Source organism: Diceros bicornis, chromosome 15 (genome assembly GCF_020826845.1).
Source record: "Diceros bicornis minor isolate mBicDic1 chromosome 15, mDicBic1.mat.cur, whole genome shotgun sequence".
Classification (NCBI taxonomy): domain Eukaryota; kingdom Metazoa; phylum Chordata; class Mammalia; order Perissodactyla; family Rhinocerotidae; genus Diceros; species Diceros bicornis.
The window spans coordinates 13,704,296-13,722,800 of NC_080754.1; the positions used below are offsets into that span (position 1 = coordinate 13,704,296).

General features: G+C 39.9%; 1 protein-coding gene across 1 annotated transcript; it reads right to left on the minus strand.

Moving 5' to 3' along the window:
• Positions 1 to 3,709: 3,709 nt before the first annotated feature.
• LOC131415070 (uncharacterized) lies at positions 3,710 to 15,743 on the minus strand. Its single transcript, XM_058556517.1, has 4 exons — positions 15,600 to 15,743; positions 11,287 to 11,398; positions 6,984 to 7,507; positions 3,710 to 6,754 (listed from the first exon to the last, which is right to left on the minus strand). The coding sequence occupies exons 1-4, from the start codon at positions 15,741 to 15,743 to the stop codon at positions 6,449 to 6,451; spliced, it is 1,086 nt and encodes a 361-aa protein (XP_058412500.1). The 3' UTR covers positions 3,710 to 6,448.
• Between the last annotated feature and the right edge of the window lie 2,762 nt (positions 15,744 to 18,505).

Here is an 18,505-nt window from a genome sequence, read left to right on the forward strand (position 1 = left end):
AGAGGTGAAAAGGGGGCAATCGTCTAGCCTAGATATACAGTGGAAGGCAGCTAGCAAACCACATATTCTTAGAGGTCATTACTGAATCTAGGTTGATGTCTTTGCACATCTCTATTTCCACTCTTTTTCCTTCTGGGGCTTGCTGACTTGGGCAATGTTATCTCCTTAGAGAAGATCAAGAATTTGCAATGGCTCCCCCTCAACTATGAATCAAAGCCAAGTAAAGAATACAAACATGGAACTCAACAGGCCCCATCTTATTTCTCACTACTCCCCACCACACACTTCCAAGCTAATCCCAACATATAACCTAATACTGCCACATCTGTACCTTTCTTCACGATGTTCTCCATCTGAATCATTCGTTTTCATGTTCTTCAATGTCGTCCACCCTGTTTTCCTTCGGAAGAAACCTCTCCCCAAAAGCACTTCATGACCAATACCCCATAGGCCTTTCAAATGTTCAGACACAAGTCCTAGGCCCTCTCTTTATTCTCTTCTTTGTGATTGCCTCCACACCATTTCTGCCTTTACTTGGCGCCTAACTTTCAAGCTCTGTCTTCTGTTCCTGACCGATCTCTTGAACAGCCTACCCTTAAACATAATGACTTGTCCATAATGGAGTCACCATTTCTGCCAGCTTTCTATTGGATCTGGTTACACTTGTGCTCTGGCTCCATCCAGCCTCCAGGACTCCATCCAGTAAAGTAATTTTAACCTGTCTGGCTGTCAGACTGCATGAGAGTAGACATATTCTTCCTTCAAGGCACAGCTCAAAATTTACCAATTCAGAGAAGGCATGCCCGATTTTCCATCTCACAATATCCTTTCCTTACAAGACGTTCCATCAGGATGTGCTCATCTGGTCAACACCCTCCTGAGCTCATTTGGACACTTCTGATGTTGGTCAGCAGTCACTGTGTGAGTGCTTCTCTTATTTTCTCTGAACTTTCTATAAATTATGTGACAGTATCACATTGACAGGTTCTTCTACTTTTTATGTATGTTTCCTTTGTTTTACTTTGAGATAAAATAGCTTCAGTTTAGGCACAGATGTTCCATATATCCTTATTGAGTGGAACAAAATAAAATTCCCATCACAAAAAACTGAAATTTAGTGACCCTTTACAGAGTCAGTCTTGGTATAATATTCAATAGGTGGATGAGGAAAACGGTGAAGGGGGGTATTAGAATACGGGCGGGCTTTTCCCAATGATAATTTCTCCAAAATTCTGCTACAGCTCGTAGGTCCTCTATCACCATTTCATCACTAATCATTGCCATAGTGAAGTATTGTTACTGATAGGATATTTCCTATCATTCAGGAGGGTTTGAGCAGAAAAAGTTAAGAACCACTACTCTATTACAGCCATTGAATAAACTGTCTTTACAATGAAGTTTTCTTAGAAAATGCTAAAGACTTGTAAAAAAAAATGTTGCATTAAACCACACAGTTTAGGACCAGATGAGTGTCTGTTCAGCCCTATAAATCAAGAATAAAGGCCCAACTAATATTGATTTCACAGGTTGTAACAATAAAGGGCTTTTGGCTTGTCAAATTCTGGGGTAAAAATTTTCTCTAGAGACACTCGAATTGGGAATTAACAAATATTAAAACTATTTGCTCCATCTGCTGTCCTCCAGCAATGAACTTAGTTCTCTTCGAAACTAAAGACTGACACGAGTAGCTTACCCTGGTAGTGTATAGCACTTACTGCAGTTAATGTTTTGTTTTGTTTTCTAAGAATTCAATAGGCATTACAATGTCAAAAGCTTTCTACTACAATTCAGCCACTAAACTTTTCAGAGACATTATCTTATGAAATCCTCAAAACCACCTATGGGGTGTTAATATCCTCCTTTTTTACATGAGGAGGCCAAAAATTAATGAGTTTAAATAAATAGCCAAAGTTACACAATAGTAAATGGCAAAACTAGGGTTCAGTATTTAAGTTTCTTAACTTTTAAATCCAGGCTCAGACAAATATTTCCCAACTATTTATTATATAATTGCATAACATGTAGAATTAGACGACTTATAGAATTAGACATAGACCTTTGCTTCATAATTCTACTTTAAAATGAAACCAAATTTTAAATTAGGATGAATCGTAGCTTTTAGAAAAGGATGATATGTGATTACTATTTTATTTTTCATCTAATATCTTTTATGTATAAATTTTAGTCAGAGATTCTTATTGAGCATCATAGGCCAAGTATGAGTTTTGGTACTAAATGCTGACTGAAATGGATTCTTTTTCTTATTTTTACAGTCACTATAATTCTGCTTTCTTACAAGTAAAAGGACAGATATTAAGGGGATATTTCTCACTGTAGTTACTAAAAATCCCAGCTACTGTTTCATCACTTGCTGTGAATGGATCTATTGTCCTGCTCACCAGAAGGACTACCACCGTAATGATCCAGTACCGTGTATTTTCACAGGTATCCTAGAATCAGAACGGTGATTACAACTAGGAAAGAAGTCAAGTTCACATTAAAAATCATTTGTAATAGAATCCCAGAATTTTGAATTCATTTAAAGTTACGTAACTTGTTTGAAGATTCTTTTCATCAGTCCCAAGGTTTTCTCTTCATGTAGACTATTTAAACCCTCTATTAAAATAGCCTTCCTTGGGCCTCTCCCCAACTGCAGGACTGACTGGAAGGCACAAGGTGGGGGAGGGGGAACAAAGCTTCTAGACTTCCTCCAGCACTGTGAATCAGGAGGGTGATCCAGGTGTCTGAGAGTCCATCACAAAGGTTCCTGGATGGGAGCTGTGCTGCAATTCTTCATAGCTGACAGAATATAGCTCAAGAAGTCTGAGCCAGTCTAATGTCCTGTGTACAACAGCTGTCCTCATGTCTTGAATTTGAAAAAATGAAGAACAACATTTCCTTGACCACACAGTCCAGTAGTTTGAATCTTCCAGTTTTGTTGTTCTTTTCTTGTGTCTTGAAAGAGGCCTTGTCAAATCAGAATGAAAAGAATGTTTTGAAACGTGAGAAAATTCAAATTTCCTATTTAAAGCCTGGAGTTCATTAGTAGGAGTACACTCACTTATTTCAAGGGTCACTGAGTTATGTAGAAGAGCCTGTCTCTGTGCTACCCAAGTCCCAAACCATTCACCTGAAAACGGCTTACAAACACTCTCAGGTCTCTCAGCTTTCTATGCGACCTAATTCGTCTTTGCTGGGCTTTGTGTTGTGACCCTGTCAAGTCGAGGGCCCAGCTTTGATTGTGTACTGTCCCTTTCTTTCTTGATCACTTTTCAGTTAAGTAATTGTCTTGGTTTAATTGGTTGTAATGATTAAAACTTTGTTTATATTACACTGCAATTTTCTTTTATCGTGACACTCAGGTTAACGATTTCATTATTTACTGCCCAATACAGAAGTTTTACCTGGAAGAAATAGTCTTTTTAATTGGACTGTTTTTATTGGACTATTTTTATTGTAAATGTATTAAGGCTAAAATCTAAATTTTTGCAAATAAGAGAAATTGCCTGTTCTTGACATTACAGAGTTAGACTGGAAACAAAGAGATTTTATAATATTATTATACTGAGAGAACGTAATGAGTACAGGCTTCAGAGACCAACAGATCTGGGTTTGGATTCTGCATTAGGACTTAACCAGTCCTGGGACTTTTATGAAGTTAAATTATCTCATCTGAAAAGTGAAAATATTAATACCAACCTTATGCAGATTGCTTGAAGATTATAGATGATGAGTAAAAAACACGATATTAAATCTAATGTTAGCTATTATTTGTTTTAGCTTTGCTACTAACCAGCTATGTTATCTTGAGAGAGCTACCTAATTTCTTTGTGTTTCAGGTTCCTCTGAAAAATAAGAGGGCAGGACTGGATAATTTCTACTTTTTCTTTAAAACTCAGTTAATAAGTAAACCTTCTTTATTGGTTCTTTGTATAATTTTACATTAGCCAGAGTTTTTCCACGTTAAAATTTTCCAAATGAGTAAAGATGACATTATTTGGAATTTGGACAGTAATGCGAGGACAAGGTGACAAAAAGAAAATGGGCAGCAGGAAGCATTTCAGTCTGGAATGCTAGGACAGGAACCAGAGCAAAAGCAATCACACTTAGAAGATAAAACCATAGGTAAGTCATCTGTTTGAAGAACTTGTATTATGATTCCCTATCAGATTTCATGAGTAATCTTGGGAAAATCACTGGAAAAGTTTAATTGACATGCTTAATCTCAGCTTAATCAACCTGTAGCAACGAGTACACCTGCTACCTACCTAGTTCTTTGAGTTCCCATTAAAAAAAGGGAACTAAATACATTAAACATGATAATCTTTATACTTGTCAATTATTTCTGTTTGCAAGACACTTACAATATCTGTTTATCTGCCTTGTGAGGAAACAATTTTAAAAAATGACTCCTGAGCTTTATCTCTCATCAACAGTAGTAGGTTTTATTTTTTAATTTGTCTTTACTTTGATATAGCTGTACTATTTTTCTAAATATATTTTGCAAAAAACAACTTTATTAAGCCATAAACTCTGTTTAATAATTCAAATCATAAAGACAACACAAAATCTGAACCCTGAGAACATACACTTTCTCATTTACAAATGCATCAGAGGAGAAGTGGACACCCCTTCTCCTATTTGTGAGCAAGGGGTCAAGACCCACGAGCAAAAGAGTTTCAAAACTAAGTGCCTGCACAGATCTTTCCTTATCTGAAATCTGTACTCTAAATTTGGTGCAAATAAACTTTATGTAAAAATCAGTATTGTACATGGGGCTGGGGATACAGCTAACTAGGCTCCAACTAATAGTTTTTCTGTGATAGAACAGCTCATCCTGAAATACCTTATGACAAGAAATAATAACAATAATAAAGTATTAATAGCAACACTAATATCTACTGTCCTTTGAGCTTTTAATAACAGGCTGTATGACTCAGGACTTTATGTACATTATGCTTTGCCTGGTAGTATTAAATTGAGAAAATATGTACACAAACATAGTTTAGGTGATTTGAAATTTCATGTAATAGCTCGAGCCCATTTATAATGTCAATTAGCTCTATTAAAACTCCCTACTCTCTAAACCAAGAAATCAACCACTTTTTAAACAACTCTAGGTATCAAAGCATGACTGCTTTTAGAAAGTTGCCCCATTTTACTCTAAGCACTGAGAAGGACATTTTGCAAAATTTCTAATTCTAATTTGAGGTCCTCACCACACCACAAGACTTCTTCAAGGTTGGTTTTTACCAAGTACCTCCAAGGCAGCCTTAAGGATCTTTGCCACTGCTCTTGCAACTCATTCTATTCCCTTCCCAACTACATTCTTCCAACAATACAAAGCCCTGTTCCAGGCGAGAAAAGAACAAACAAACATACTGGTCATCTTCTCCAATTCTAGTGTAAGAACCATCAGGGTCAGTCCTAAAGAAGAAAGAAAATAAAGTATACAACTTCATTCTTCTGCAGATACTCTGCAAATTTATTTATATTTGTACTTTTATTTATTATTCTTATATGAATTGGGAAACTGGGACAAGTAGAAAATAATAGGTAATTAAAGCTACAGGGAAACTCTACAACTCTTCCTAAATCTCCTCCCTCAAAGGAGGGTATAAGATTAATTTAAACTCTTATTTTATATCCTGGGAAGAGGATTGACCTAGTATGCTGGGACAAGAGGAAAATGAAATGATCTTGAACTTTTTTTAAGGCACTTATTTTCTTTAGGATTCTCAGAACTCAGGATTCTGCAAGAGTCTGACTAAAGAATGAAGAGGAAGTAACATTACCTTGTGTGACTGTTTTCAATACAGACGGCTAGAGAACACCAGAGGCACACTTCAGAGGGAAGAGCCAGGCATGTTACTAATAAGTGACCAAAAGAAATCCGAAGAATGCTTAGAGATGAAGGAGGTGACAGTGCTATCCTGTCTGAGGACAGCAGCAACCACCACCCATGAGGCATATCCAAATCAAGTAGAAATGGAAGAATTTCAGAAAAGTCCTGAAGATGAAGAATGCAAAATGATTCTCTAGCCAAAGGTAAAAGACAATGAGAGCAATTGGACATGAGAAGTGTCCACTTGGTGGTAGATATCAGGAGACATTACTCAGAATGATGAAATTGTATGGCTTCCATCCTTAGAGAAGTCAGTGAAAATTAAGCCAACTGGAGTGAAATACACACGAATTTTGGGAACCACTGCTCCAGAGTGACTCCCACTTCGGCCTGATGGGAAGCAGTCGGCAGCAATACCACTACTGGGCACAGCATCAAAAGCCTGCAAGTTATTTTGCTTTCACTACCTCTTTAGGCTTGAGGATCTCAGCATAAAAGCAGCTCTCTCTTAGACAAGAACTCAGCTAACAGGAAAACCACATAGAGAAAACTATAAAACTAAAGGCAAGGGAAACCTATATCCACTTCAACTTGCTGCAGGCTTTAATTAGGCTGCACTTTGTTTTTGCCCAGACCCCTCAGCAGGCCGGGTCTCGGAGCTTTAGCATCACCTCCTGCCTCAGCCTGCACAGTACCCTCTCTTCTGGGAGGCTTCCGTTTCCCAGACCTTGAGAAGGTCTGGCAGACACAGCTTAGGAAACGACCAAAGCAGTGTGGTGGTGACACCACGGATGTCACTGCAGGAGAAGAGGGCCCGGGCTCCTGGGCCACCGAGAGCTCACAGGGCTGGATCTGACATTCCTGATGCATCACACAGGCACCCTCATTCTGCTGACTTGGCAATCTGTCCTGCAAGTAGAAGAAAGAAGTTAAAAGTTGTCAGTGCCAGTGCACATATGTTGAATGAACTTGAGCTCCTGAGCCAGTTCTTTCACACTCTGTCTGGACCCCAGGATCCCAGTTTGTTTCTCAAGCTCCTTATCCCCAACTCCTCCCACTCCAGGTGAAGAGTTGTCATTATTTTTCGTATGGAAATATGGCAAGCCCAGAAGTTTGCCACCCCATGCTTCACCCCTACCTCATTGGGAAGGTCAAGATCATCTTCCTGGGCACTGAGTAGGGTCAGCTTTGTATGCACCACCTCATCGTCTTCACTTTGTGGTGGTACCAAAGGTGTCGGAAGAATGAGGGAGCAGTGGGTCTCCACTGTCCCCTTCCTCTTGCTCTTTCTCGTTCTCTTTTTCCTTACAGCCTTCCTAAGATGTCTATGTTTTTTGGGGAGTGGATCTAGCTTTCTCCTCTGGACTGGGGGCACTACAAGATCTTGCGAAATGTCACCCACATGACTCTCAGACGTCCCCTCCAATGGCTCTGAGGATGATTCCAAACTTCTCTTCAGAGGGTCATTCTCCCACAGGTGGAATCTATCCTCTGTATCTTGAGTATCTGGTGGTATGTTCAAGTCATCGGTGACATGTTTTGGGATGGAGATTGGAGATTTCCAATCTCTCTCATTGAGGAGTTTTTTTTGTCCCACTATGCTGACCCCAGCCAGCTTTGCAGGAACAAGGAGCTCACGACAAAAGGACCAGGAGTCAGATGCTAAAGGAGACAGTTAGTTCCTTGACTCTTTCCAATGATTTATCCTCAGCTATCACAGAACAGCTATATTGATCTCAGATTTCCCCTCTGAACTTATCTAAAGGAGTTCAATGGCCTTCAGAAATAGAGTCCTCAGGTTGTTCTTCTTGGCCTGACAGATCTCAGATTTCCTAAAAGGAGAGAGAAAGTCATTGAAGTAATTGTTCCATAAACAATGGAGTTTCTCTTGCCAAACCTAGCATAAATCCCTGGACAGAAATAGTATTTACCAGCTAACCAAATTTCCAAAGCAGTATTTCTCAAAGTAAGAAAATTCTCCATGATATCAGAATCACCTGGGGTGCTCTTTAAAAAAAGCAGATTTCTGGGATGTACCCCAGACCTACAATCAGTATCTCAAAAGCTGGGTTCCAGGAATTTGCATTTTTTTCCTAGTAACTTAAGTGATTTTCATGCACTCTAAAATTTGAAAACTACTGCTTTAGAGCTACACTAGATCCAGTATTCTACAGGGTTGTGGGGATGACTGTTCTTAAAAAACATCCTATTTTCCCCTGCAGATTTTTCCTAATCATCTCAGTCCATAATGATTTCTCTCCTCTGAATTTTTTTAATCATTATCACTCAATTTGGTATGTTATCCTTTATTATCTTCTATTATAATTTAACTTCTAAACCTTATAACTATGTTTTCTAATCAGATTATAACCTTCTCAAGGGCAGGGAATCTCTTAGACTTGTTACTTTTCCATAGTGGCTTGCTAGTACTAGATGCTTAATAAACTGAACAAGTGAGTGAAAATACAAATAGGTTTATATCTTAGTGTACAATGATATATATGAGATGAGGCTGCTCGGTAGGAAGAGTTATAGAGTATTAGAATGTTAACAAGGATATGAGCCCTGGGGACAACCTAATCCAATTCCCAAAATTTACAGATAGGGAAGATGAGGATCAAGGAAGATAATGACCTGCCTAAGGCTGGGTTAGTCACTTTTTCTGTAAAGGGCCAGATACTAAATATTTTAGGCTCTGTGGGCCATATGGTCCTGTCACAAATATTTACCTCTGCATTGTAGCATGAAAGCATGCACAAACAATAAGTAAATAAATAATCATGGCTGTGTTCCAATAAAACTTTATTTACAAAAACAGGTGGTGGGCTAGATTTGACAGCAGACTGTAGTTTGCCAACCCCTGGCCTAAAGTCAAACAACTAGATAGCAGCATAGCTGGGATTAGAAACCAAGTCACCTAACTCCCAGAAAGTGCTCTTTCCACAAAAGAGTAGAAGACTACAGAATGACAAAGGGCTTTTTCAGTTGAGAGAGGGGCTTTAAAGGAGGAAGAGATCAAAATACGTCTGGGAATGTAATACTTCTAAGATGGTGTCTGATGACCCTGAGTCACTTACACAAACAACTAGTAGGTGAATTCTGAAACTGGTCAATTTTCAAAGAGATCCATTAGTTGGGAAGGGAGTGAAGTGGACTGAATGTTTTCTATCACACTTGCCTAGGAAAGCATACTATTTAGTCCCTTTTCTACTGAGGAGAAAATCCTATAGATAGATAATGGAAAATACATTATTCATTTCTTGAAATTACCATGGCCTGGTGAGTACAGTTCCACCGTGCACAGTCCAGTGATCAAAAGTTTCAAGTAACTACAAGAGGAACATGGAGGCAGAGGTAGGATAGGTTATCTAAGGAGCTAAGACCTCACTTCCTAACCCAAGATGCTGCTTAATAATAAAAGCGACCCTAGTATTAAAGATTAAGTTGCCTAGAGTCTTGAGGTTATTTTTATATTCTGGGTTTTCTGATAACTCTGAGGTCCATCCAGAACTCTCTGTTCTATTTTTATTTCCAGCCCTAATGTGTTTCTCATGTCATTACTTTGCCTTCACACAGTAGATGCTTAACAAATACTGGTTGACTGATGGATTAATAGATGGATGAGTAAATGAATGAATTAATCAAACGCTTTTAGAAAGTTCCTTGGTTTGTGGCTGTAAAGAATAAAGTAGAGTTGGTACATTCTGCAAGAGGACACCCAGTACTTTTTAAGTTACCCTTCAGTGAAGCTAACAGTGCCTTCACATAGTAAATGTCAATAAAAGATCCATGAATGAATTAACGCATTTGATGTAAGCCACTTAAATTACATGTTAAGTCCAAAGGATACTGCTTGTCACAAAAGATGGCATCTAAGGACAGAAATTATTTACTAATACATTAACATGTAATTAGCTTCAGTTCCACACTGTTAGGAAAGTTCGGTACAATCTTTGAGAGAGAAAAAAGCTCATGTAATAAATGAGAGAATTAGCCTCAAGGTCTACCTGCCCCCTCTATCAGAAGCAACTATGGAGGCAGCAACTATAGAAGCAGCAGCCATAGCAGCCCCCAACGACGTGGGAATAGGACTGAAAAAGAGAAGTTAGCTGGGCAAATCCAACTCTAAAAGTCTCTAAAAGTCAACTTGCTTCTCTATCAGCTTGGCAATGCCCTGCATCAGGCTCTCGTCATGCCTCAACTGTACTTTGACAAGGCTCTACTTCCTCTAATCCACCCTCCACAAAGCAGCTAGAGTGATCTTCCTCAAACAAATCTGATTGTGTCACTCTCCTACTTAAAGCTCTTTTTCCTATTCCCCCAGCAAGATACAAATCTTTTGTGATCCGACTGCATATCATCTGCCCAACTTCAAGCCCACCACTCACACTAGATACCTTATGCTGCTGTGAAAACAGACCACTTGCCATTTCCTGGGACCATCATACTTCTTTAAACACTCTTCCTTTTGCCCTGCAATGCCCCTTCCCGTCTTCACCACCTGGCCCAGCTATATATCACCTCTTCTAAGAAGACCTGGATGACTTTCACAGGCAGAAAAAAATTGATTCAAAATTCATCCTATTGTGGGTCCAGTCTGGTGGCACAGTGGTTAAGTTCGCATGCTCCGCTGCGGCGGCCCAGGGTTCACTGGTCCAGATCCTGGGCGCGGATGTTTGCACTGCTCATCAAGCCATGCTGTGGCCGCGTCCCACAGACAAAATAGAGGAAGATGAGCACAGATATTAGCACAGGGCCAATCTTCCTCAGCAAAAAAAAAAAAAAAATCATCTCATTGAATTATAATAAGCTGTTTAGATATCTATCTCTTTCACTAGGCTTTGCTCTCTGAGGGCAGGAACTCTTGTTCATCATTTGAACCCTAGTGTCCCTAGGTACTTGAACTCTAGGTATTTGGCAGTAGGAAGGTGTTCAGTGTTTGTGGATTTCAAAATGCAGGTCTTTACAGGCTGCGTCTCAGGGGCTGGGCTCTAGAAGCCGATTCTCCCCTCTCTGAATGAACAAACACACTGAAGTTTGGGGGACAAAGCTGAGCAGCTCTGGCCAGAACTCAGCTATACTCAGATACCAATCCAGAGCCTGTGATGTCAGCAGCTGGCTTCACTCAGACAAGAAAGAGCTGCTCAGGCAGTGGTCAGTATTACTCAGCACAATTCTATACTAGAAGAATTCTCCCACCCATTTCCCCACAAGAATCGTAAGGAATGCTACCTAAGGAGGTCCTACAGTTATTTAGACTCCTGGCTCCCCGCAGGCCCACTTCCCTACCACATTTCTCTGTCTTCCTGGTAGACTCTCAGCAACCCCTTACCATCCCTACCTCCCCGCCCTGCTCCATGTGGAGCCGCCCCAAAATTTCAGTGATCCCGGATTGCAAGTTTTCACCTGAAACTGGCTATCTTATTCCCACAAGAACATACCCAACTCCAGGCCCTGACTCTCCCTTTTGCTGCCCCCACCTGCAGAACCTCTCCCCAAGGGCTGAATGTCTTTACATGCAGGGATGCTGTTCAACCCACAGAGGTTGCTTGCCTGACGAGATGCAAAAGACATTTATATCACATGAATCTCACTGAATCTGAAGTCCATGATTCCCCTGGATTTCACGTACCAGAAATTATTGGGTGTGTAATACATATGAATTCACATGTCACAATCTGAGTCCACTTGTCTCCATAAACCTGTTGCACTTTAACATTTGTGATTGATTTTTTTCTCCATTTTCACATATTACTTGAAGCAAAGCTGACAGTATTAAAGCCCTTGGATGAATCTGCTGCCTAAGCAGACTCAAAGCCAACTTAGAAGTCCTAAAACAACAAGTCTTGGCCACTGAACTTCTGGTTAGTCCTGCAGAAGAAACTAGAGAAAAATTTCACTAATCATTATTGACAGTGAAGTGACTATCCCTCTTTAAAAATGGGACAGAAATGATTGGCATGAACCAACTTTGCTTCTCAGTGACTCTCTAGGGAATTAAATAACTGAAGCATCAGACAACAATTTTCTTTGCAGATGACCTTTCATATTAAATGAAAAGCTGAAGAGCTGGTCTCAAAAGCAAAGAAAATGAATAATCTGTGAGGGCAACCACTCATTCCTGAATACACAGTAACAAAGAGACTAAAATATGATAGCAAACATCACAGACTGCTGCATTACAAATTAAGTATATTTTCATTTTCAGAGTAACGTTTATTGAGAGCCATTTATTTATTAACATTTATTATGAATCAAACATTGGGAAAGTTGCTCTTGGTTACGATATGGTTACCAACAAACGTACACTAATCAACATAATTTAAATCAGTTGTTTTCTAACTTTAGCAGGCACGAGAGTTACATGGAGGGCTTTAAAAACACAGATTGCTGGGCCCCCTCCCTAATGTTTCTGATTCACTAGGTCTGGATGAGCAAATGAGAATATACATTTCTAACTAGTTCCTGGGTGATGCTGCCAGTGTGGAGACTGCACTTTGAGAACAACTAAATTAGATGATCTCAGTTCCAAGATGAGACACACTGACTCGGAATACATTAAAGAGGGGGGCACTCCTAACCACTTATTATGACCAAATGAAGATGTATAGATTCTGAAACAATTATTTGCTGGGTTGAATCCTCCAGCCATGCTGCCTTCCCATCTACATTTTGAGTTTTCAGGAGGATGTGGACAAAAGGCAATATGCTTGAAATGTGGATACTATTGACACTGGTCTTTTGACTTGCCAACAGGTCTTTTCACCATGAGCACCTCCATCCCCCCACATCTCTCCTTCCAGTCTCAAGCTCAGACTAGTTAACAAGCTTCAGAATGCGAACGTCAAAGAAGCCAGCTATTAAAAAGCTAGGAATGCATATATAAGGTAGTCATGAAATAGTTTTATTTTTCTAAAAAAAATTTGAGCATTATCCCTTTGTTATTGCTCTTTTCTAAAATTTCATCATCTCATTTTAAAACTTTACCCTCCTGGGCTGAAAATCAGTGCAGAAAAGAGAGGCTGTAACCTTTGATTTAGCCCAATAAAACAGTAACAAATACACTCACTGGGTGGTTAAAATCTGATAATATTCTGTGCTAAATTTTCTGTAGTAATTCAATTAAAAATCCTGTGGCCAGCCACCAGAAAGCACACAGATCACCGAAGTTTTATAGTATTCCATACTTGGTCTTAAAATAGCCTAAATTAATTTAGTATCTTTATTTATTAACCTAAATACTTCAAGTAGAGTTTCTCCCAAATATAATTTAGGATAACCATTTATATTTGTGCTGTTTAAAAACTGCAGCTGGCTCACATCATTATGGTGCTTAAAATTCCAAATAAAAGAGGGAGAAACACTAATCAGAAAGAGAGTACATTACAAAAGCTGTATTAATACGATCACCACAATATCACTGTTTCCTAAAGGTTCTGGGGAGCCAATTCACACTGGGTCCTCTATGTCCTATTCCAATCAGCATGGCCCCTGGAAAAGGAATATTGCCACTCAAAGTGAACTGAAGCCATTCAGAATCACTGAATCATTCGGTCACATCAAATCCTACCAGAGTTCCTAGCCAAAGAGTCAATGATCCTGGGCTCTCTTCAGGCCTTCTCTAATGGCAGCCTTGTAGCATTCCAGAAAACTTGAGCATTTCCTTTCTTTAACCATAAATTGCACATAACTTTTCCAAATTCTTAGTCTATAATTTCTCATAAAACTCTTTGAGATTCTCTGGTGAAAATAAATGGCAAGAATTATTGGACTTTAAATGGTTATCCTTTGACGTTATATGCACTCAATCATAACTCTATGGCTTTGGTTCCCTTATAAAACTAAGCCACGAAGTCATTCTTTTCACTTCACGCTTAGAAGCGCACAGCCCCGTGGGTGAAGCAATATAAACACTCTTGAGTAATTTCTCAAAACCAAATCTCTTTTGCAAAAAGAGACTTGCAACTCAGCGGTGTATAATCAATCCTCTGAACCTGTGAAGTTTGTAGGTCTCAGGCCACCCAAGCAGAATGGTGAGAATAACGTTCATGTTAAGTGGAACAGGCCTCGGAAATGTCTATAATTAATTATAGAACTTAGGTTTAGTCCCATCTCCACTACTCGGTGGCCCTAGACAAGTCAGCAAGTTAACTGATTGTTTTGGGGGGAGAAGGTGAGACTTCAGGCTTACAGAATTTTTTTTTTACCTCAGGTTCGCAGAATTAGTTTAGTCAAAATTACTGGTTCAAGACACGCTCGCATCATTGCTCTGTGCGTGGCCTTTTTTATTTATTGCCGTAATGTTCATTTTTAACATATACTCTTTGGTATATACCCGATAAGAAGTTATGCAAAGATTTTGTATATAAATATGCATATAAATGTTCATAGAAGCTCTATTTACAATATGAAAAATCTGGAAAAACATCCAAATGTCCATTGTCAGGATAATGTGGTAGACTCTCACAAGGGAATAGTAAACAACCATCAAATGAAGCAACTACAGCTACCTACAACAATATGGAGTCATTTAATGTTTCTGAGCTTCTGTTTTGCCCTCTTAAATGGAGATAATAATACCACTACTTTACCTTTTTCTGAGGATCAAGCAGATACTGTATGTAAAAATCTTTTGAAAATTATAACTAGTAAATATTAGTTATTTTCCCCCTATATTATCTATTACTTCTCCCATCATACAAAAACAATCTGGAAACATCCCAGTGAAGAGCAAGAAAGCAACATAATCAGGAGCATACCAATTTGGAGTTGCACTTCAGGGGTTCAAATCTCTAATCAGCAGTTATTTTCTATGTGGATTCAGGTAAGTTAATTAACTCTCTAAACCTCAGTTTTCTTTCACGTGAAGTGAAAACAAAATTAGTACCTACTGAAGAGGTCTTCAATGAGGTAAGCCAAGTGCTTAGCACACCGCCTGACACACCAGAATAAGTGTTCACATCGTTGATAACTATCATATGAACAGGGATCCCTGTTACATTTGTCTAATGGACAGAGTTGCCTTCCTCTGTCCTCACTCACCCTTCACTGTTCCAACACTACACACGCATGCGTGCGCGCACACACACACACACACACGCACACTTGTGCATGCATATATTTTCTTTGTTTTTGCCTGGTCTTCAGTTCCTCATATCTAGATTAGGATTGAGGGCAATAAATAAGCACAATAATTAGGCCCAGAGTTCCCGCCTTGGACATCAGGACAGAAATAGGCACAAATTCATTAGATTATAGCACCCTTAAATATAAAGTCTTCTCCAAAGAATTTTGCTCAGAATTTCCATTAAAATCAAGGTTCATTTAGATTTTATTATTTAAATGACCTGCAAATGGGGAAAGGCAACCATATTCACAATCCACATAGAGTAATAAAAAAGTATGAGAATAATTCTTTAAATGTAACACAACCTAATTGGAGTAAAAATGATAAAACTGCAGTATGTGAAATATAAACATTTTGTTGTTGTTGTGAGGAAGATCGGCCCTGAGCTAACATCTGCCAATCCTCCTCTTTTTGCTGAGGAAGACTGGCCCTCGGCTAACATCCATGCCCATCTTCCTCTACTTTATACGGGACACTGCCACAGCATGGCTTGACACGCGGTGCGTCAGTGTGCGCCCGGGATCCGAACCGGCGAACCCCGGGCCGCTGCAGCAGAGTGCGTGCACTTAACCACTTGCGCCACCAGGCCGGCCCTCAAATATAAACATTTTGAAGGACATATTTTACATTTGTTGAATTTGTTACACCAGGCAGGTCATAACGGAAGAAGCTGGGACCTGAAACTAGACCTGCCACCAGGGAGGACAGCCCAGCTGCAGGTGCTGGGAGGGTGTCCAGTCTGGCAGGCAGAACAAAGTCACTGAAGAACATAGGAGTACATAAGAGTGGACGATGCAGCCAGGAAATTGGCATCAGGAGATAAACATGAAACAGCGGAAGTTCTCTCAGTATGAAAGCGCAGCATGGTGCCAAGGAATCCAGAAGCAAAGAGTGTCCCAACAGTCAAGCAGGCAGCATCAGAAAGCCTGCTCTGTGACAGTGGAGCCTCAGACAACCTATCGTGCAAGGGCTGGACCCTGGTGGCTGAAAATGAGGAGAAATGGCAAGTATAAGCTTGGGTCTTATGTGTTCTTAGAGGACTTGGACAAAGCTGGCAAATGCCTTAGACAGGAACTCAGTTCTGGGTAACGAGACAAAAATCCAGGTGCAAGAACTACAGTGCGAGGTAGACACTGAATCCAAGGAATAAGAGACAAATATGATTCTCGAAAACGGCATAAGCCAAAAGCAGATTAGAAGCCAAACTAATTTGATACTGAGGAACAAAAGTGTTGGGTTACAGTTCCTTAAATGCCTCCTTTCCCAGGTCAAGCCTGGTCACAAAGAGCTCAGAAGCTCAGCAAACCAGCTGCAGGCATGGTGAGAGGAGGGCAGCAGAAACTGGAGAACAGGAAGGACTTGATAATAACAAGATCAAGAAAACCAGGCCTGCAGTTCCGAAATTACAATCAATATAATTGCCCTGAAAGTTTCTAAATGACAAGTAGCAGCACCCTTATTTAAATCAAATCCCAGTACAACAACCACAAAAATAATGCGGAAAGTCCATGTGAGTTTGTTTTAATGAACTTGACCTATACTAAAAAGATAGGCATTTTTTTTTGCTGCCCTGTCCACAGAAAATGAAAAAGCAGCTTTATTCCTATTTTCCATCCTTTTCATTAGTATATGAATTTCACCTATGAGAATGAACTGCCTTTTGAATTTCTTCTCATCTCTTGAGATACAAAGGCTGTTTTTTGTCCTTGTCCTCCCTCGAAAGAACACTAGAGAAACTTTTCAGGTCTTGGCCATTCTTCTGAGAGCAACAACTTCTAACAGGGCCCTAAAGCATTGAACTCTGATAATAAAAACACAATGTAAAAGTTATTCATGTATTTAGCACACCACTATGATCTACTGCTTGCCACAAAGTGGCACACACGCACGAATGTTTGTCACATCCGTGGCCCAATTCATTTAGAAGAACAATCACCACAAAGCCATCCTTGGAAGTCAAAGATCTCCTCTTTTGGGTACGAACATTCACGAGACGGAGACAGAGTGGTTTCATAAGCCAAATATGCCCCTTTTCTGCTGTGGCAGCCTATCCCTTACAAGGGCAATGCCCCAGTGGCAGCCTGGACCGCTAGACTCTGCAGATGCAACTAACCAACAACTGGAAAATGCCTTCATAGTCGATGTCAACACGTCCTAAGGAGAAAGGGATCTTTAGTTGAATAGGTATTCATGAGCAACTGCTCCTGGAATGCTCCGAAGCTTGACAATTAACAGCTGTGTGCTGCAATTAATTTTTATTTATGCCTTAGATATTCAGGCAAGATATTATTTCTTGTGTATGAAAGATTCATACTTTATGCCGAGTCTCAAAGCAGAAATAAGAAAACAACATCAATTTTTGTTTTGTTTTTATTTTCTTCTTAATCCAATTGCTCTGCCATTTGTATCTCAAAACACTGTGCTGCCTTGTGTTCAGCAAGCAAACGCCAGAGCCCGTGTAAAGGAACATGGGGGAAAAGCTGGCAAAGGCTTCCAAGGCTTTCTCCAGGCATTCACAAACCCTTAGAGGGTGCCAGAAGGGAAAATCTAAATTAAGGTGATGACACTGAGGTCTCAGCAGTCTTAATTCACTTCCGTGGCCCCTGTGAGGATGTTTTTCATTCAGCAATTGTTAATTGAATGTCCACTATGCACATGGTACTGTTCAAAGGTTTGCAAAATGAAGACACTGGATAGTATTTTTCTAGATCCTTTCCAGCTTTATGATTTTACAAGTTAGTAATCTAGAAAACACACAGACCAGGACCTCAAGGTGTTTACAATTCTGAAGGTGAGATCAGATTACACAAACACAGAAAAAACTCATAATACAAGGCAGGATCAATAAGCACCAAATACAGGAGGCAAGTATTATAAGACTGAAGAGGAGAGAGGGCTTTGAGGCCAGGTTGAAGAGCTCTATGGCAAACTCCAGTGTGCATCAGTGTTTGTTAAAACACATCCGTGTGCCACACTACCAGAGTTTCTAATTCAGTAGGTCTGGGGCAGGACCCCCAAATTTACATTTCTCACAACTTTCCAGGTAACGCTGAAGTTGCTGGTTCAAGAACCACATCTGGTGACCCAGTGCTCCATGGGAAGCCATCAGAGTTTATCCCACAGGAGAACAACATGATGGAAGCGGTGTTCTTGGAAAGTTAATCTAGGGATAGTGGGTAGGATCAACTAGAAGGAGTCTGACAGATTTACAGCAGGCCCCAGGGAGGGCAGTGGTCCAGGCTAGAGGATCTTGATTTCAAAGTATTGGCTTGACTAGCACAGAAGTGACTTGACTAGCAAACTGGCTACCTGGTTACTTTAGCTCAAAAGGATTCCTAATGCACATAATGGAACCTTGAATAAGGATAATTTAGCAATGCTGTGTCCAAATCTCTCCAGGGATAAAGAAGCCCTTGGAAACCACATCTAGCCTTAATATGGAGCGTCTGGACTGTCCACACTTGAGAAGCTCAGAAGCCTCTATTGTTCTCTCAAGTTTCTCACACTACTTGAAATGCCCACCTTTTGAGTCA